The 22,392-nt window shown below is 40.0% G+C and overlaps 1 protein-coding gene across 9 annotated transcripts in view; it reads right to left on the bottom strand.

Annotated features, from left to right (window-relative positions):
* TANC2 (tetratricopeptide repeat, ankyrin repeat and coiled-coil containing 2) overlaps positions 1–22,392 on the bottom strand; it is a 610,881-nt gene that overhangs the window by 133,626 nt on the left and 454,863 nt on the right. For all 9 annotated transcript variants that reach the window (XM_054014274.1, XM_054014267.1, XM_054014275.1 and 6 more), the window contains one exon: positions 10,499–10,762. In XM_054014274.1, the coding sequence (XP_053870249.1) occupies positions 10,499–10,762 (264 nt within the window). The remainder of the gene's footprint in view (positions 1–10,498; positions 10,763–22,392) is intronic.

Genomic DNA, 22,392 nt, shown 5'->3' with positions numbered 1-22,392 from the left:
AGATGACCTGGTGGTCCCTTCTGGCTTTACATTTTCTATGACTCTTACCAGCACCAAGGAGCTTGAACTGCACCCTAGTCAGGGTAGTGTCTAGATAGCAAAACTTAGCCCTTAGATTTCACATTGCCAAAGTAAAAAGCAAAGGCTGCTCCTTCAAACTGCATCTGCACTCACTGTGCCCACAAAAAAGCCATTTGTATGTGTTTACGCAACACTGGCCTCATCTTTGAAAATGCATCTTTTACTGTTTAAGGAATTCAGAATTAACACTTGCTGCAGATTTTCATTTGTGCTTATTTTATCCTTTCCAAAGGAAGAGAATGGATGGGGTCTAGTATTTGTATGGGTGTTTTTTATTTTTATTATGTATTTATGATGTGGCCAAAATAATGCGAGATCGGATATTTCATCTCATGCATGGCAGAGATATGGAGGAGAAAACATTAGATTTTTTTCAAATGCCAAAGCAAGGTACCTGAGGCGACTAGCGTGGAAAGTGGTATAGAATATAAAATAAAGGGGATTATGTGCATAACTGGATGGGATGGAATAGGAAGAAAACATACTTGAATGCACAGTTTTCAATTCTTTGGAACAATAAAATAGCAAACCAAATGGATTTATAGGGTTCTGAATTGTAAATCTAAGTGCAAAAGATTTTTCAGAGGCTGAGGGATAATTTTAATAGTGATTGCTCTTGAATTGTAACCTTTTCTTCGATCAAAAATTGCAAGCCCTTTTCATTTAGTACAATACAATGGAACTTGCATAATCTTTCCAAACAGCGGAAATGGTCTGCATGGTGAGGGAAGAAAGGTCGCATATTTTTAACAGTCATCCCAAACTGTAATTTGATTGCCTGGGGACAGGTGAGTAGAACAAAAATGGAAACTACAGTAAGCCACCTGCTTGCTTGATTGCTATTGGCATCTTATTTGAAAATAGGAAGTGCCATAGTCATAAAGGACTCCTGGATTAGCTTTGTGACCTCCTCAAACATCTTGGTCATCAGGGCCTCCTATACTATATAAGAGGATTAGGTCTGGTCCACACACAGATTTTGCACCAGTATAACTTGGGGGTGTGATTATTATTTTTTTTTACCCATCCAGAGGGTGCCTCTGTCAGCCAGCGCCCTTTCCTGGCTATGCATGATGTCACGATGAGTCTGCCTCAATTTCTCTCATTCTGCTAACAATCATTTGGCCTGTACCAGATGGCTTCCTCTTATGATTCCAGCCGGGTCATTTATCTCCCCTTCCAGGCCAATACAAAGTCTGACAGAGCAGGAGTCCAGTGACCCTAGAGAAGGATCAATAAGCCCAGGCCCCCACAGTACCAAGGGATTTTACTATTCCTTTTGCTGGGGATGGCAGGGGAACCTAAGCCCACCCACTCTGCTGGAGTCCAGCCCAGAGACCCTGTGTTAAGCAGCTCCTCACAGTCCCTTGCTGCTCCCTACCTCACCTCTCTTGTAGGCCTTTTCCAGATTCATGTTCTCGGATTCTCCCTCACTGGAAGTCTGATCTCCTCGGCAGCTTCCTGCTAGCCAGCTGCTGCAGGAGTATCCGCTGGGCAATCCCTCAGTCTGTCTGGCAGTCCCCCCTCTCCTCTGAGCCGCAATTTCTTATCCCCCAGCTGTGGCTGGCCCAGCAATTCGCCCCAGCTAAGGATGTAGCTGGCCCACCTGTTTGTGCCTTGGTGGCCATGGAAGGATGGGGTCTGTACACCTATGGCATTACCGATATAGTTATACTGGTACAACCCCTAGTGAGGACACAGTTATACCGGTATAGCTTATTCCTCTTCCCATATGGAAACAAGCTCTACCGGTATAAACATATTTATGGCAGTATAATTGCATCCACACTAGGGGGTTGTATTGTTCTACCTGGACAGACATAGCTACAGCTAGTATTGCTAACTTTTTAATCACACAAAAGCGAACACCCTTGCCCCACCCCCTGCCCTGTCCCTTCCCTGAAACGCTGCCATGCCCTTTCTCCGAGGCCTCGTCACCCCTTCCTCTGTTGCTCTCTCCCACACATCCTCACTCATTTTCAGTGGGCTGGAGCAGGGGGTTGGGGTGCAGGAGGGGGTGAGGGCTCTGGCTGGGGGTGCGGGCTCCAGGGTGGGGCCAGGGTGCAGGAGGGGGCTCCGGGCCGGGGTTTGAGATGCAGAAGGGGGTGGGGGCTCCGGCTGGGGGTGTAGGCTCTGGGTGGGGCTGGGGATGAGTGGTTTGAGGTGCGGGGGGGGGGCGAGGGGTTGGAGCCAAGGGGTTCGGACAGTAGGAGCAAGCTCAGGAATGGGGCAGGGGGCTGGGGTACAGGAGGGGGTGCAGGCTCTGGCTTGGGGTGTGGGCTTTGGGGTGGGGCCAGGGTGCGGGAGGGGGCTCTGGGCCGGGGCTTGAGATGCAGAAGAGGGTGAGGGCTCCGGCAGGGGGTGTGGGCTCTGGGTGGGGCTGGGGGTGAGTGGTTTGGGGTGCAGGAGGGAGCTCTGTGCTGGAGCCAAGGGATTCGGACAGTGGGAGCGGGCTCAGGAATGGGGCAGGGGGCTGGGGTACAGGAGGGGGTGCAGGCTCTGGCTCGGGGTGTGGGCTCTGGGGTGGGGATGAGGGGTTTGGGGTGCGGGAGCAGGATCATGGCATGTAGGAGGGGGTGCGGGCTATGGGAGGGAGTTTGGGGGTGGGACAGGGCTCAGAGCAGGGGGTTGGGGTGCAGGATGGGGTGTGGGCTCCAGGAGGGGATTCCAACCAAGGGCAGGGGGTTGTGGTGCGGGTGACAGCTCCCAATCCACGGGCCAGTGGGGCTAAGGAAGGCTCCCTGCCTCTCCTGGCTCCCGGAAACGGTTGGCACGTCCGGCTCCCAGGCACAGGGGCGGCCAGGCAGTTCTGCCCAACGCGCGCTGTCCGTACACACAGGCGCCACACCCACAACTCCCATTGGCTGTGGTTCCCGGCCAGTGGGAGCTGCGGAGCCAGCAACTGGGGTGGGGGCAGTGCGTGGAGCTTCCCTGATCGCCCATACATGTAGGGGCCACAGGGATATGATGGTTGCTTCTGGGAGCCGCAGGGGGCCTGCCTTAGCCCTACTGCGCCGCCGACCAGACTTTTAACAGCCCAGGGGTCAGCGGTGCTGATCGAAGCCGCCAAGGTCCCTTTTTGACCGGGCGTTCCAGTCTAAAACCGGACTCCTGGTTTACAGCAGTACAATTTATGTGCAGACAAGGCCTTATGTTGTTTAACAGAGACGGGATCCTTTGAAAATAAAGAGCCGCACACAGCAAGGAGCATGAAAACAGATGCTCTTTGTGGATGTGGCATGTTTTTCGCAGGATGCTGAGTTCACAGCTCTGGTTGGTTATTTTCTGGCTGCGGGGAGGCTGTTTGCTCATATCCCTGTATTTTTAAAATTATATCAAAATCAACAAAAGGGCAGGATATAATATTTTTCCCTTTTGATATAAATCTAAATAAATACATAAAAAGAGTGTCCTTTCTGATTAGCATATTGATAATTCACACACTGCATTCACTCATTTCCCAAACAGCTGGTTGTTGTTATACACAGCATGTAACTGATAACAGGCTGGCTGCCATTTTGTTTTCTTTTCCTGTAATGTGGATAGTATTTCACTGACCACAAAGAGTCCTGGTTCTATACACTGACTGTCCCATTCCACTTTCTTCTTTTCTCTCCCTTCCTTGTTTATTTAAATAAAAGGGCTTTTCTCTGCAATCCGGCAATGTGCTCTATGGAGGTGTGATTTCTAATGCGCTCTGTCTACGTAGACCCTGTTGGTGCACACTAAAAGTTCCCTAGTGTGTTTTAACATCATGCTGTATGAAAAAATACTATGTCAGCAAAAAATGCTGTAGGGAATTCTGAGTGTGCACCAGCAGGGTCTACATGGACCAGTTATTGTACAATATGTTAGTGGGCTGTAGAAATCACTTCCCTGTACTGCATGTTGGCGCACCATCTAGGTAAGCCCTAAAGATTCCAGGTTGTGGATTCTGATTAGAAGTAGAGATTGCTGAATGCCTTTCTGTGAAGATTGCACAGTGAGAGAGACTGCTATTAATTTTAGAAAAGTGAAATGATATTTCCTCATGCAGTAAAGGCCAGATCCCCGAGAGTCTATGTATACCTGCAAATACTCCTTACCTTGATTGAGTGGGTTATGTCTATGATTATCTACATGGGAGGGTTACTTCTTGATTAAAAGTGGGAGGACTCTGTTTTCTTGTTTAAATTAATTCAGTTTACACAATGCAAACATACCACACAGCATTAGATAAACAGAAGAAAAAACAACTTTTAACATGGCATGGCACTTTTGTAGCCGGCGTTGCAAGGTATTTACATGCCAGATATGCTAAATATTCGTATGCCCCTTCATGCTTCAGCCACCATTCCGGAGGACATGCGTCCATGTTGATGATGTTCATTAAAAAAATAATGCGTTAATTAAATTTGTGACTGAACTCCTTGGGGGAGAATTGCATGTCCCCTGCTCTGTTTTACCCGCATTCTGCCATATATTTCATGTTATAGCAGTCTCGGACAATGACCCAGCACATGCTATTTGATTTACTAACACTGTCACTGCAGATTTGACAAAATGCAAAGAAGGTACCAATGTGAGATTTCTAAAAATAGCTACAGCACTCGACCCAAGGTTTAAGAATCTGAAGTGCCGTCCAAAATCTGAGAGGGACGAGGTGTGGAGCATGCTTCCAGAATTCTTAAAAGAGCAACACTCAGATGTGGAAACTACAGAACCACCAAAAAAGAAAATCAACCTTCTGCTGGTGGCATCTGATTCAGATGATGAAAATGAACATGCATCGGTCCGCACTGCTTTGGATCATTATTGAGCAGAACCCGTCATCAGCATGGACGCATGTCCTCTGGAATGGTGGTTGAAGCATGAAGGGACATATGAACCTTTAGCACATCTGGCCCATAAATACCTTGCGACGCCGGTTACAACAGTGCCATGAGAACGCCTGTTCTCACTTTCAGGTGACGTAAACAAGAAGCGGGCAGCATTATCTCCTGCAAATGTAACCAAACTTGTTTGAGCGATTGGCTGAAGTAGGACTCAGTGCACTTGTAGGCTCTAAAGTTTTACATTGTTTTATTTTTGAATGCAGTTATTTTTTTGTATGTAATTTGACATTTGTAAGTTCAACTTTCATGATAAAGAGATTGCACTACAGTACTTATATTAGGTGAATTGAAAATACTATTTCTTTTGTTTTTTTTACAGTGTAAATATTTGTAATAAAAAAAATATAGTGAGCACAGTACACTTTGTATTCTGTGTTGTAATTGAAATCAATATATTTGAAAATGTAAAAACATCCAAAAATATTTAAATAAATGGTATTCTATTATTGTTTAACAGTGTGATTGATTTTTTTAATCGCTTGACAGCCGTAGTACTTATTAATGAAAACAACTATAATGAGAGAGGCAAACAAATGGTCCATGGACACTAAAATCCATTCTTATAATAGACATCTGTAGTGCATCTGTTTATCCAAAGAGGAGCTACTGGGTCAGTTTCATTCCAAGTCCTGCTTAGGGAATAAGAGAAACTGAAGAGCTTATCCAAGGAGGCCCACTGTTCTTTATCTGCCAAAATATGATTGGGTTTGACTTTTATTTTGGTTTCTGGGGAAAGACCTATACTGAGACCTCTACTAAACTTAGCTCTCTATTTATAAAGTCGCTTAGTTGATGAAATACTGGATTTCTCAACATTTATCATACATTTAAACATTCTCTCAGAAGATAAAAGAAATACATCTAGAGACCTACTGACATTTTTGAAGCAACAGAAGTACCCCAAATCAGCGACCGCATCAGAGGAAACCTGCTAGAAAAACATTGTAAGGGCCTTTTAGAGATTTTTTAAGTGCAACAGCAGGATTGGGAAAATTGAAAAATATCCAAAAGGCTTCAGAAAACTATAAAGAGACTGGGAGTTCTGCAGAGGGAAAAGGAGCCTGTCATCATGAATCAAAAAGGGTGAAAGGATGTTTAGCTCCACCAACTTGCAAGAAAGAAATTGGACGAGGAGACAAAGGCTAATAAGGACATCTCAAAAAGCTTCCCTGAAGAAGTTTGGGGATCAGAAATATCTTCTCCCATATCAAAAAGAGAAAGACAATACTGAGACATTAGTGTTTCACGATCAGGCTGGGTTTCTTTCTGCATTTATAAAGGCAGCTTGAGAATGGTCTTGTGCACTAATTTCAGGCACTAAACTGGATTTTTTTGCAGACTTGATGAAATTCAGAGCTGGAATGGTTTGACTAGCTAGCATGATGAATTGCTCTAATTCACCTCAAAGGACGTTAGATCTGAAGCATAATCTAACTGTCATTGTAAATGTTCAATGCTGTTTTTAAGAAGAAAAATTCAGCTAATCTGGTGGCAAGATTTGGATATTCTACCTTTTTTAAAGCGAAGTGTTAATATACAAATACTACATTCACCTTTTTCTTTGTTTTTTCAAACTCAGAAAAACTATCCTAAGTAGGATGACCAGATGTCCCGATTTTATAGGGACAGTCCCAATTTTTTGGTCTTTTTCTTATATAGGGTCCTATTACCCCCCACCCTGTCCCGATTTTTCACACTTGCTCTCTGGTCACCCTAATCCTAAGGAAGGGAAGACAGTGGCACATATCAGTCACTGGAATGGCACTGAAGGATCACAGATCAACAATAATAAAATTAATATCAAAATTGCCCCATAGGACATTCCAGGGTATCTCAATACTGCAAAAAACAACAACAACAACAACAAAACACAACCCACAGCAACAAGTCTCAGAACCCAGGTCTACAGACACAGATTCATGCTACGGTGTTAAAAACAGTGCTGGTACTCCACTCAGGCTGAACCCTGGGCTCTGAGACTCACCTCCTTTGCCAGGTTTCAGAGCCCAAGCTCCAGCTGGAGCAGGAACGTCTACACTGTTATTTTTAGCACTGTAGCATGAGCGCCATACACCCAAGTCTCTAGACCCACGCTCCGATGCTTGCTGCCATGCGTGTTCTTTTGCAGTGTAGACATACCCCCAGATGCTCTCCAATGCATTCTGGTTTCAGTTATTTCTTGTTTATCTTTCCTTATTTGCTTATCATGTTCCCTTCTTAAGTAAACATTGTCGCTTAATTGTAAAGCTATTTCCATTTGGATTGGGGATGTTATTTTTATTAGTAGTATTTTAACCAACAGCAGATGAAGTAACAATTTTTCTCCATAAATTAAATCGAACCCCAACAACTTTAGGCTCCTTGGCCCAGTGAGATGACAAACATTTCTTCTTGTTCTTTCGCTGCTCAATCTCTCTTGTTCTGCCTGTTAATTATTTCTTAATGGTTACTGCATAGCAAAGCCGCAGTGCTCTTCACAGCTGGTTCTGCCTTAGTACCATAAAATTGCTTATCAATTTTTATACTCCATGCAGTGAGTCACCAATAATTGGTCACCCTATGTGCGCCTAGTGAGCTCATGTGAAAGAAGCCTTCTACATATTCCCACAACTGGACCTTTGAAAAAAATGTATATCACATGTACAGTAACCCATTAATTTGAGTGATCCGCTAAAACACTGAATGTACAGCTCCACTGAATAGAACATTTAGTGCAGTAAATTATCATACACATGACCCTTCAGTGGTCCGGGAGACTATTTTTTATTGAAGTTTCCTTCAATAATATTTGTGAAAAAGTAGCATTTCTGACCAAATACAAAGATGCAGCATACAAAGTACTGAAAGACTAGGATGATGTTTTATTAAGAGAATTACTTTGCTTTACTGAGTTATTCCTCTTCATTTTGTGCTTTTCTGATAGCATGAAGGTATTCATTAAATAGTAATAAATGCTGCTTGTAGATGAGTGAAATTAGAGAATGCTTTCATGCAGATTTTTGTAGACTGCAAAGGAACTTTTTGAAAAGATACTGTAACACCTTCTGGGACAAGCACCGCCACACATTAGTTCCCAGAACTATAGTAAAGTGCTTGCTTACAAAGTAAATCCAAAGCTTGTTTCAAGAAGACAAAACTTGTCTGCTTTAGTTATTTAGGAAGATTAGCACTGAAATAGCGTATTAGACCCAGCCTGGCTAACCTCTGGTACCGCCCAAATACACACAAATAAGCAGGTCAGTCAACCTGGAAAAAATATTTGGTCAGATTTGTTGCCTGAAAACTTTACTATAATTTTACAATAAATTATTTATAATAATTACACCAAGTACTGGATCGTCAGCATTCTGCGCAACTATTAGTTGTAGTATTGTGGAACCAATCATGGATCAAGGCCCCATTTTGCTAGGCACTGCATGTAGAAACAATGACAGCATGAAGGAGGAACTCAAGGAAGCAATGGGAGAAGAACAAAGGTGAGGTTTCACATGTGAGAGATTAAACTTCTCCATAACAAACTTTAGTTGTTCAACCAGAGTCTCTAGTCATATTCTTGCCACCCTGACTTACTCTGATTCCCAACTCTTATTCCCAACTGGGTAGCAGGTTCTTTTAGTTGTAAGTAGGTGCGAGGTGGTACCACAATAGTCAGTGCCTCCAGGTGTTAGCAGCTATAAGTTCTTATCTCTACAGCTGCTTTTAGTCGTTAGCATCCAATGAACTCTACTATGAAGGAGTGTTAGGCCATAAATATTATTCAGTTGTATAGTACAGCCTGCATTGGCAAGACACACAGTTTTGATGCACAGTATCCCAGGTGCATGAGTCCATCATTGATATTTTGCAAGCCAGTTAAAGAATCCTGCAGGGACCAGGATTGACAAAATATATATGTTTGCCAGTTCAACACAAAATTTAACCTGTATTTATTGAATTGCAGATGGGCTTCCAACTCCAACATTATGGATGATGGCAGCTATTCACCCATTTTCCTTACACTAGGATATGGTACAAAATCCAGAAGAAAGGGCAGAGGAGGACAGCAAGCGAGGAGGAATACTTATAAAAAGCTTTTAAATTAGGTTAATATATTTTAAATCTTATCCTTTCTTTCTTTCATGTTTGCCAGTGAAGAGAATTCTAAGGAAGGAGCTGAGAGGTTGTTAAATGCTATAACAAGATATTGCAACATCATTTAGGAATCTTTCAAACACCAGACCTTCAAGGAAATAGAGATGATTTTGGCCTCTAATTTTCAAAATTAAGGTTCAGACATGCTTCACCAGCACTTTCAGGAAACATTAACAGGCGAAATAAATATCTATGTATTGTTTAACAGTGTTTCACAGATTTTGAGGCTAAAGGGACCACCATCTTCATCTAATCTGACCTCTCCTGCACAACACAGTTCATAGCATTTCGTCCAGCGATTATTTTATATATATATTAGATATATACATTTAAAACATATTCAGGGAAAAATCCCACCAGGAAAGCTAGGATGCCAAGTATAGCTATTTGTAGATGGAAAGCCTTATGAAAAGATGCTGGTTTCCCAAAATAGGACTATAATTCCCATGTTTATTAAATGCATAAAGTTATGAAAGCTGAAATTCGAAAAATAAAATGCAACTTTTTGTTGTTTTTACTGAGGGAATTAACCACTACGGCAGCTTGATAAGTAATGTGGTAAATTCACCGTCACTTGGAGACGTCAAGCTTCAGTTGAATGTTTTCTCAAAAGTTATGTTCTGTTCAACCAGAAGTTATTGGATTTGATGGAATTCACTTACGAGGTAGGGAAAAATCACTATGGACTATGTTGTACAGAGAGGTCAGACTAGATGACAATGGTTGTCCCTTTAGCTCTGAAGTCTATAAAAAACTGTTAATACATGCAAACTTCGTCATAATTCTAATTTCTAATGGATGCTTACGTATCTTGTTTAATTGAAAACTGTGAAAGAAATCTTGCTGTATGCTCCCTCCCACTGCAGCCAATATGGAAGAGAGACTAACGTTTTCTAAGATGTATTCTTATATTGTGATGCTTTGCTTTTTAAGTGCCAGCACATATCTTTCCCCATCCTCCTAAGTTTTAATTATGAACTGCAGAAAAGGCTCTTGATATTATTACTGCTGATTAATTTGGAGTTGAAAATGTTATGCCTGGAAATTATGCATTATTTTAGAACTGAGGCTGGGGTTAGTATTGGGATGGCATTTAATCAAAAATAATAACTAAACTTTTTTTAAAGCAGATTTTGAGATCACTCTCAGATGGCCACAAACTTTTAAAAAGACCGGATTTTGGGAGCCTAGATTGCTGAACTAACCGGGAGGAAAATGTACTCCTCCTTCAGTGGTTTTCACTTTCTAAATGATATTTCAGACAGAAATGGAAGATTATCATACCCAATGGCAGTTTCCTGAGGCGATGAGACTTCTCTTTGCATAAAGACATTGTATGAAAACAGTAAATGAAAAGATTGTGTTGATGGCTTGTTTTGATCTGATCTAACAGTAAATAAATCATTTCTTACCTGCTACTGAATTTGGCCGTGGCATAAGGTAAAGTGGAATAGACTGCACAGACTGGGATAAAACCGTCTCTAGGTTCCTTTCTGGGATCTTGTTTAAACTGTAGGTGGAGGCGGTCATATTTTCATCTACGCGATATAAACAGGAGTCCATGCTGGATTTCTGAGACTGCCAAGGTTTCAGGTTTCCTCCAGATCCTAGTTCTTTGCTGCTCTCCCCTCCATATTTAGTGCGCTCCATGTTTTCAGAATAGCTTGTCAAAGTTGCTTGAAGGAACAAATAAAAAAAGAGATGAATAATAAAGAAAGAAGTAGCTGCATACATAACAATATAAGACGATATGTGCAATGAAAATAACAAAAATAAAGCCGATCATATTTTCCAGCATTCTCACATAAATCAGAGATTATAGAACCGAGTGAAGCTGTCCTACTTACTGCTTTGAAAAGTTTTGTTTGACATTACTAAAAGGCATTTGCAGTTATCACGAGTATTAAAATGCTACATATAACTGTATTTGTTCAAACACACAATCCCACAGACTTATAATAAAGGCGATTAAGAACAAATACAAAGTCAGTTTTGCTCATTGTCTCCATTTTCTTCTAATATACAGTGAGTCAAACTGTATCAGTTTAAAGTTTATCAAAAATGCTTGTGATAATCAACTACAGAGTATAACAAAGGACAGCAGCATACTTGTTTTAGAAAAATCAACTGGGTATAAATGTTAACCCTTACGGTCACATCTGATTTCTAACAGAGTTTATAAAGCTTCAAAGGTAATACATAAATTCACCTTTTTACTGTGTGGATTACACTGTTGGTGCTACGTTGTTGGGGTTTATTTCATGGTCTCCTCCTTTTTTTCTTTTTGACTTCAACTTTAGGTATTACTTCCACTATGATACTGCCAAAGCAAAAGCCCTCCCCCCCCCCTTTTTTTAAACTTTGCTCAATATCTTTCAAGTGAATGGGACAAATTCAGATCTGATATAAGTGCATGTTACTCCACTTAAATCAATGGGGAGGGAGGCATCTGACTATATCAGGTCTTAACCGGCCCCAGGTATCCAAACTGCTATCCTACTAATTGATAGGCAGAAAATTCTCAACCTAAACTCATCACCCTCCACCCATCCTGTGCTGTCAGGAAACCAGATATCCAACTTGATCTTGAACTTTCCTATGCCTCAAATGTCTATAAATATAACTAATATAACTTTATAAACCATTCCTCCATTGAAACTCTAATACTTTCATTTCCATTTAACCACTGTAATTACTTCTCCAAACCTAAAGTCTATGTTAATGTGTCTAAAATGCAACAAACTATTGCCACAGGGCCCTGGACAACACAACATGAATTAAGCACTTTCTGTTTACAGTACAAAGATCACACTTATGTTTTCCAAAATATTCTATGATAATGCCCTGTCTTCTGAAAGAGGCTTTTCTCCTTGCATTCACACAAAAGACCATTTCTGAAGCAAAAGATATGGAAAGCCATAATGGCTTGTATCTATGTGGTCTCATTAACAACAACCAGAGTGGTTTAATTTCTTTTATATTGGTAAAAACAAACAAAAAATTACTCCAAAGAAGCATATGCTTTCAGGCTTAAGCTCTTTCTATGCCAAGTTTCAAATTAAAGCAAAATTCGTAAAGAGAACAGTTTCATCTCACAAAAAAGGATTTTAATGGATTTTCTTACACAATTTGAACCACAGCATCCCAAATAATAGCATTTTGAACATCCATTAGCTTCAGTGGAAGTACCAGGGATTAATCTGGCCCATTGTGTCTGATAATGACATTTAATATTTGTAGGGAGATAATATAATGAGAATCAGGGCTAAATATTTATAAATAAAGTCACAAGCATCATAACAAGGGGAAAAAAGACAACCGAAGGAATTAATAGTGAAGCTATTGTACTCTGAACAAGACAAAAGAGATGCCATCCCAGAAGTTACTGTGCCTGTTAGTGTCACAAGAGCTACCTGTCACTTGATTTCTCTGACTTTTGCAAGTTTCAAGTGTTTAAAAACCAAAAGGGAACTTGCAAGGAGACCATCTAATACTCCTACAAGTGCAAAGGGCAATTAAGTGCACCATGACATAGTGAAACGTCACCATTCTGCAGATCCCACTTGTCTTTGAACTGTTCAGAAAAAAGACATGACATAGATGATCTTTCCTTTAACAAGAACGGATTGAAGTCCTTTTAGAAAAGTACGCACTGTAAAATGAGTGTAAAAAAAAAATAAAAATGTCTGGCTGGATTAAAGATCCACGGGCTTATTTCAAAAAGAATGTGGAACCTCTAACAAGGTGTGGCCAAGTGGTTTGGGCACAGGACAGAGTCAGAAACAGCTGAGTTCTAATCACAGGTCTGACTCTAACTTCATTGGGGACCTTGGGCAAATCACTTTATCACTCTGTACCTTAGTTTTTCCCTCTGTAAAATGGGGTAATATTTCCTTATCTGAGAGGTGCTGCAAGGATTAGTTAATGTTTGTAAAGCATTTTTAAGTTCAAAACAACTACAGGAATGCTAAATATTTGATATATTCTTGTTGGCATTTAAATATATATTTTCTGTCAGGAAAACAATTTTATATGTTAAAATGGGAAAATGAGATCAAACAAGAAACAGATGTTGTTAGCAGATCCCCTCCCCCAACACTGTTTAATTATTGGGAAATATGTTTTCAGCTGCCTTTTCTAGAATCTCTAATTCATAGTCTCAGTTTGTGTTGCTGAGACATACTGTACCATGTATTTATGTAAAAATTAATTTTTGCCAAAGACGTATTTCCAATCAATCTTTCCAGAAACATCATCAACGTAGGGAAATAATCTCCAAATAGCGCAAATTGTGGAAAACAAAGTATCTTGACAGATAGGAACTTTAGCAATAATCTTGCTTTAAATGAGGCAACAACAGAAAATGAAGAATAAACCCTGAAGGTCCCCTTCCTAACTGCTAATTTGTGTATACTTGAAATGTAGTTTTCACTGGTTTAAAATCAAGCTGTTTTTATGTGCAAATTCTTCACTGACTCAGATATTTGGGATTGTTCCCTGTGGATTAATTTACCTTCTGAATGGTCTTGGATGATCTAAGTACTACTATGCAGGCTAAAATCAATTGCTCTATGGCTTTAATCCGTTCTGTGAGCTATTTTAAAGCAAAACTATTTAAATTTTATTTAAAAGGACCAAAAAAAAAAAAAAGACTGCTAAAACTCAGCATCCTGAATTAGTATGCAGTGCATGTCTCCGAGGAGAACTAAAACATAAGTAATGGTGCAGCGAACGGGCTGTGCCTACCACAGGCAATCAGAGCTATGAAATTACCACTTCTCAATCACTATTGTAGAGAACATAGTTCTATTTCAGAAAAGTCACACTGTCTACGTCAAATGAGTCTGTCTCAATGTAATACTACATGGAGAAAAGTTAATAAGACTTGTATATACAGGAAGCTATTTAGGCTTGGGATGTGTTTAGGCAGTAGGGGAATACCTGCAACCAAAAAGAGAAGCATGTGAAGCAATTCTTCCCCCAAAACTGCTGAATTCACAGTCTAAACTCTCCTATGGACAGGGCTGCAGCAAGAGCAATCCAGGACAGGTTCTTGGTTCAGAAGATGAGTGTGTTTAAGCACGTATCCCCATGATCTCTTACATTCACCCTGCTGCGGATTAATTGTGCTTTGCGGGAGTAATCGCCACATGCAGTTGCATGGGGACTGGGTATGCAGTCTTGGGACAGATATAATGCAGGTCCAGAACAGGTCTGCCTTTGCATCATTAAAGTGCAAACATGTCCATGTTAAAAACACTGGGCCTGAATTTGGCCCAAGTTATTTATTTTCCCATTTTGGGGAGAAGATACCGCTGGAAATAGTTTGAAGAGGAATTGTATTACAGCAAACACAGAATGACATAATGACATCATTGTAGATAACTATCTTTCTGCCAGATATTTTATATATAATTATACATGCAGAGAGAGAGAGAAATCCCATAATCAAAGCATCAGATTATAGTTAAAATGACCCTCCAAATTATGCAAACAATTTCCCCTGATAACACTACTTTGGTTAGATTAAAGAAATCATAAACAAAGTATTTAGTGTAAATCCCCAGAGGTTTATTTGCTGTGTAACTCTTAACTGTGATTCTATAACTTTCACAGCTGCTATAGCCAATGAATAGGAAATCCTAACAATGAGGAATCTGCTTCCAAGAGGGACACATTTTTATGTTAAATTGCTTGACTGTGTTAATCATGTGATGGCTGCAGGAACATGCATGTGTTCTAGGACCATTTCACCTACAGCGCATTAGTTTAAACAAATTGCGCGATGAGACAACCAAGGAGCAGTGAATTTCACAAATATAACCAGATTATTTAGGACAGGACTCTTGTATTCAGAAATGTCTGTGAAGTGTCAAGCACACTCTTGCTTTCTGCCAAATCTGTGTGCTTTGCTACGCTGCCTGTAACCACAGCTCTAGTCACTAGATGACACTTCCCTTCAAGAGCCAGGAATAGAACTCAGGATTCCTCAGTTCTAGCATTCTACTGCTGTCTAGCATTCAGTTATGTGAACCACTGACAAAATATGTAGTAATTTGCTTCTAGTGGCTGCTCCACATAGCAGACAACAGTTATGCCTAGAGCTCAACTGATAAAGGTCTGACCCATGTGGGGAGTCTTTAGGGTTGCAGGTGATATCATTTCTATTTTTCAGGTTTTCTTTTTTAAAAAAAAACACTGGTTTATTCAATTCACACAATAAATTAAAAGCCATTAAAATCTGTCACTTATGGCCTGACATGCAACAAACCCATTCCATACTTTGTTTACTCATCATACATTTTGATTGCATGTGACCCATTGACAGGTTTGAAGGATGAGGAATATAATGGCTTTAGTCAGCAGCCTATGGTGTCAGTCCCACTGAAAACAATCGACAATTAGACAAACTTTCCAGTTCTTCCCTGGGCCGAGAGCATGCCTAGAAGATTTCAGCCCGAAGGTGGCTTCGAAGCATATGGAAATAGAGGCTTAAAATGGAACGTGGTTTTCTAATACTATGGTGGGCATTACCAGCACCGGCTATAATATTCAAACACATACAGACCTAGGATATGTCTAGATTATGAAAAACTGTTGTTGTTTTTTTTTAAAAAAAGAGTGAGCTATCTCGAGGTACCTAACCCCATAAGCCACATTTAAATTAGATGCTAAAACCATAAAGCCTAGGACCAAGCCTATTTTAACATGTCAGCTGGTAGGTGTGATAAAATATAACTTACCCCGTGTCATGCTACAGTTTTAAAACATGTTAGCTTACACATTTTAAAATAAATGTGTAAGGGGGGGAGGGATAGCTCAATGGTTTGAGCATTGGCCTGCTAAACCCAGGGTTGTGAGTTCAATCCTTGAGGGGGCCACTTAGGGATCTGGGGCAAAATCAGTACTTGGTCCTGCTAGTGAAGGCAGGGGACTGGACTCAATGACCTTTCAAAAGGTCCCTTCCAGTTCTAGGAGATAGGATATCTCCATTTATTTATCTTAGTTTAGGCAAGCCTTCAGTGAACCAGCCACAAAATAATCCATCTAAGGGCATCAGTGTCACCCACATCATTCTTGTGAGCGAGGCTGTCACATATAGAATCATAGATTATAGATTATAGGACTGGAAGGGACCTCGAGAGGTCATCGAGTCCAGTCCCCTGCCCGCATGGCAGGACCAAATACTGTCTAGACCATCCCTGATAGACATTTATCTAACCTACTCTTAAATATCTCCAGAGACGGAGATTCCACAACCTCCCTAGGGTAGGCAGAGTCTGTGACTTTCCCTGTGGGACAGTGGCAGTGCTGGGAAGCAGCATGACGCAGCCAGAGAAAGTACCCCTCAGAACAGTCATGGCCTCCATAGCAATGCAGCATACAACCTTGTGGAGCTGTCACAGGACAGGAAACGCAAAGGTTTCTTTCTCCAGAACAGCGCCTTTAAACCAACACTAGTCAAGGGAGGGAGTTAAAAGTTCCCATAATTCTCTGTGTGCTTAATTTCCTCTAAAACAAGTGATGTAATGGTCACGTTGTTAAAATGAAATCAAAGGTTTGTGGCCTAATACAAATAAGCAATGCTGTCCTGAAAGAGAAAGTCTGTGTGTGACAGAGAAATATGAAACAAGTAAACCAATTTCAGTTTCAAGCCTCAAGGCAATATTATAAATGGCAGCAAGTACACAAAGGGTTTTGAAATATTATGGAAAATACCTTGATAGTGGCATCATCCTGACCCTTTCTGCTCTACATTTTAAATTCCCTAATGAATCAGCAGATGAGCAGAATGAATTTAATGCATCAAAGACAGCAGGGATTCATGCTTGAGATCGAGACTGGAAATGTAAGGCCTGGATATAACCCCACAGCACTACTGCATCGAAAGACACGCCTAGGCTCATATCATAGATTACTTGCTGCAAATACCAGGGCAATGAGATAAAACAGTCCTTACTTTCTACTTGAGTTTATCATGTGCAGAAGCAAATATATAGTTTAAGCATATTTTGTCATGTCTATTATTATATATTTTAAAACAAATCTAGTACCAAGAACCCAAACCTCAAGCAGGAGTCAGTAACACTAATGGCAATTAAAGGGGATCTGTGACAGAGTGCAGGCTCAGAGTGAACAGGTGAGCCTGCACTCTGACACCAATTAGTCCCCCAGAGAAAGCTGACTGAGGTAACCAGATAATCAGCTCATGGGCTGAATGGGATACAGAGCAAATTAGCCCATCAGCCCAAATCTGATAAAGAGGAAGGAAGTGCCAGGAGGGATGGGGGAACAGGGTTAGTTGAGTCCATTCACACAAAGGCCTCAGAGAAGGGAGACCTCTGTTCCCCTCAGGTCCTGATGAGAGGGCCAAAAGCACAGAATATATTGTAAATAGACTGTTTCAAGGGACTGTGGTGGTATTGGGGGAGGGAACTCAAAATAAAAGGCACTGTGACTGCACAACTAATGGAGTCTACACAATTTCTGCAGGGCAAGAAGACAGCAGCGAAGATGCACCCTCTTACAGGATCAATCAAGAAAAGTTAAATATCCTATAAAATATGATTTAAACATGTCCTTAATAAAAAAATATCTAATCCAAGGGTTATTTCAGAGTTAAAATCTTCAGTAGTGATTCATCATCAAATTATCCAGGACACAGAGTTTGTTGCATTTGTAGAGGTGTATAAATCCCAGGTGCTATTTTTCTACTCTCTCTACCTGACTCCACACCCTATGTTTATTATGGGAGGCTGAGAATTTTGGATTTTAGAAGGATGACCACAGCTACTGAGGTCATTTAGACAAATATAATTTTCTCTCTGTGATTTAACCACATGTCTTGATTTGTTTGTCTCTTGAACAAATCTCTTGATTTGTTCTCTGCATCAAAGGCATTACTTGTCCCTGTACCATCAATAATTCTGCTAATTTCTTCCTCCTTTAGAAATGTCAACCCCAAAATCATGAGTCACGTCCACTAAAATAATGAGATTGTCTAAAAAAACACAAGATTTTCAAAAATAAATGTGACTGATTTTTATTTGCCCTTTGGTTTTGGGGTTTTTAGAGTACAACTTGGGTCATGATATCAAGTGTTTCTCTGCAACCAGGAAGGCTAGAAATTGACCTTTCATTTTGAAAGCTGAGATTCTCATCTAATCACGTCCCCAACAGCTGGAACTTTAAGGAAAACATCAAACATTGCAATATTCAGGATAAAATCATGAGCTGGCATCACTACTTCTTCCTCTTGCAACTTTCTGCCCAGTCCACTCAATTTACTGCTTCATTCAGATTCTTTTCCCACTCATCTTTGTTCCTTTTATCATGCTGTACGCCTGGAATAATCTCCCCATCCTCATATGCCACATGCCCTTCCCCTCTTCCGCCAGCCCTGCTCTTCAAGTGTTCCTTCTTCCCTTCTCCTTATTAATAATCCCCTCACTCAATTTCTCTATTCTGATCTGTTGACCTATTTGTTTTATTAAGGACCAGATTCTGCCATCCTAACTCATGTTGAGTAATACCTCACTCCATAAACCATCCCAGTGACTTCAATGGGACTATATATGGAGTAGGGCATTACTCAATGTTCGGAAGAGGCAGAACTGGCCTCTTGGACTAACAAGCTCTTCGTAGGAGGAATGGTGTCTTAATCTATGTTTGGAAAACATTTTGTAACTGTACAGTACTATACACATTTTATTAATAATCATTTTTGTTTTATGGTAGATTGTTTAGACCTCTCAACCCTGACAGTTCCCACAAATGATGCCATAAATACACACAAATTAAATGCAGTTTTCTTTCCACTAAATCTGTGCTTTTTAATGGAGTCAGTATCCTCAAGTGATATGTGTTGTATTTAACTTGATAGCAAATCCATGACCCCACTGATTTTTTCCCCTCACGCCTGATTAGATAACCTGATAGATAATGTCCTTTTTTATCTAACAACTACCACTGCCATCACTTTCAACATTCAGATGCTGTAATGTACAAAAGCCCAGCATTCTTCAAAATTAGATCCTTCACATCTACTTGTTTCCTTTATGGAGGTCCTTTATTGAGGTGCTCAAAAGAATTTAGTTGTGCAGTTCTAGGAAATTTATTGACCATTAACAAATACTGATCGCAAAACTAGAATTATTCAAAGTTTTTTTAGTTCTCAAACAAAAAAAATATTTAATCTGGCTTTATGCTGAAGTGTCGTTTTAGTGTCTCTTTAGTCCTTAAGATATTTAGTTATTCCCAAACAGACCCAGCTTGTCTGTATCATCTATCTTGTTTAGCACACACTCTAGATGAATTCATTATCAAAGCTATTTTTATCTGTAGCAACATGCAACTAGATATAAAGAAGTCTAGAGGACAAAACGAAGAACAGCAAGCATGAAAGCTGCTACACCAGAGTAACTTTTGGAATGAGGGCCCTTCGCTTAGTGTTCGAGCTCTTCATTTAAAATCCTGCAAAATTTAAGAGGAGACAACTGCCTATGTGGAATTAGACAGATCCACCCTATTGCTGCAGCACTGCAAGAGATGTGCACAGTTCATGGGCTTTTTTTCAAGCTATTTCAGTGTCATATGCTTTTCTTCTACCTGATTTACCAAAATCTCACTCAAGAAAACTGAATAACTAAACAGGGAATAAACTGTAGATCACCACAGAGCCTTACTTTAAGGAAGAAACACACACACAACAGCTGATGGTTTAGACAGCACAGCCACAAATGTCACTTTTCCCAGAAAGAGACAAAACACAAAATGGTAGTTTTAAAAAATATTTAGGGAAACACTGACTTGAAACATGCTATGTCCCTAGCAGACTGCTACCAATTTGATATGCTTTGTATTCCATTAGAGAAGATTTATATTTTATTTTGTAGTCTTGCATAAGATAGTTGGGAAATCTCTCTGTGTTTTATCATAGTTAAGGTGTTAGTAGCTGAGCCTTAAAAGTCTGTTTCTTGTTGGAATGTGATGTAGAAGATTTCAAAAGTACATGATTCTGTTACCAGATTTTCTTCAGTAGCAGTCTTTGAACACTAACAGTTGGCTGCTTTTATATTATGAGAGCCAAAAAAAACCTGGAAACTATTCAGGGGTTAAAATTAGGTCAACATTTTCACCAGCTACTCCGTCGCTTCATGAAAAAGGGTTAGTGCTCCTCTCTCTGGTTTTGGCATTCTCCTCTCTCCCTCCTGCCCCTAATTCCCCCTTTCCTTTACAACTTCAATTTTGTGTTTATTGGGGTTTTGGTGCTACTATAAGAAAAGCAACTGAAATAAAATTGGGCATCCTATGATAGCAGAAAAAATAAATCTTTCTCTGATATTTTTCCTATAACTGCAGAATGCAGTTCTCTCTCTCAATTGTGGCTGTACTTAACGATGGTGAAAGAGACAAGCTTTTTTGTGCTCAATCACCAACAGAAGTTGGTCCAATAACACGTTACTTCACCCACCTCGTCTCCCTAATATCCTGGGACCAGCACAACTACAACAACACTGTCCATCATAGAACACACTCAAGGTATTTTTTAAATAAAAATTCTGCAAGTCATTAACATACAATATGGACTAGTGACACTGAGGCTTTTAGAAGAAAAGAATCAAGTTGCTACTTAGAAAAATGGTTACATCATAGGTTGTACTTTTGTAATAAAATAATGAGAAAGTTTATTACATGGGCTTAGCTGCTATGAAAGACAGATGGATAATTGTTATGGTCTATCAGCGTCTAAATCTGTTGGCGTTTTTTAAGAGACTCCAAATATCTATTCATATAAGAAACTATAACAACTCTGAAAGAAAGAAAAAACAGCTCCAGAAAATAACTATGTACAAACACTAATGAGCTAGTTTAAACTGACAGAAGCCAGGAAAATTCAAAATTGAGATTGAAATTTTGTCTTTCCCCAGATATGCTCAATATTTTAGCTAATTAAAAGTTGTTTATGCCATCATCCTAATTAACAGTTGTAGTAAAAATCTAAGCTGGGATAAAGCAATAAAGGACATAATACAATTTTGAGGTACAGTAGAACCTCAGAGTTACGAAAACCAGAGTTATGAAGTGACCATTCAACCACACGCCTCATTTGGAACTGGAAATATGAAATCAGGCAGCAACAGAGACCAAAAACAAAAACAAACCAAAAAAACCCACACACAGATACAGTACTGTGTTAAATGTAAACTATTAGAAAAAAAAGGGAAAGTTAAAAAAAGATTTGACAAGGTAAGGAAACGGTTTCTGTCCTTGTTTCATTTAAATTAAGATAGTTAAAATCAGCATTTTGCTTCTGCCCAGTAAAGTTTCAAAGCTGTATTACGTCAATGTTCAGTTGTAAACGTTTGAAACAAACACCATAACATTTTGTTCAGAGTTACAAACAACCTCCATTCCCAAGGAGTTCCGAACTCTGAGGTTCTACTACATCAACCTACATCTCTTACTTAGATAAACTGCCCACTGAATGGGAGGAGGTGGGTTGAAAATCAATAGGCTGTTTCCCTTCATATGAAGTGTGGGACTGGACCCTTTCCCAGTAAGTGTGATATTATTACCATACAAGGCTCGTCACCAATACTCATCTACACGAAAAGATTAGGGATTTCCATTTTCGAAACAGATATTTAGAGGAACAGATATGTCCTGAAAAAGGTGCAGAGGGCTGGAACTGGGAGGATTCCAAGTTTAAAGAATATTCATTATACTGAAAGGCTAAACAGACTGAACCTTGTATTTTCTGGAGAACATAAGACTTCAAAGTAACCTACTCTAATGCAAGCAATACAATTTATTCAGGGGCTCAGTAAGCATGAGATGGTCATTTATTCACACTGATTAGACGTAAAACCTGAGGAGCACAATCTAAAAAATGTGGAAATAAGGAGTAAACAAGGAAAGCAGACAGGACTGAACTTAAAGAGCATGGGTGGAACAAATAGTTACATGTGGCCCAATTTATAAACATAAGTACTTAAATTTAGGCATTTACGTCCCTACTTAGGTACCTAAGTTCCATTTTATGCACTCAAGTGCTGATTTAGGCACCTCAGTTCCTACTTAGGCTCCTTACATTGGTGCCTAAAATCAGATATTTAGATGCATAAAGTGAAAATGTGTCCCTTTAAGTTTGACAACTGGGACCACAGAGACCATCAAATCACATGGATAACATGCCTTTTAAGGGACGCCTAGACATTTTATGGTGAGAGAAAATATGAGACCGTACAGATTTCCTTACACCATATAATAATAGCTAAGCACAACAAAAAGTTGCAGCCTTGAT

This window comes from Malaclemys terrapin, chromosome 25, assembly GCF_027887155.1.
Source record: "Malaclemys terrapin pileata isolate rMalTer1 chromosome 25, rMalTer1.hap1, whole genome shotgun sequence".
In the NCBI taxonomy this organism is placed as follows: domain Eukaryota; kingdom Metazoa; phylum Chordata; order Testudines; family Emydidae; genus Malaclemys; species Malaclemys terrapin.
This window is presented reverse-complemented; position numbering and strand designations above follow the sequence as displayed.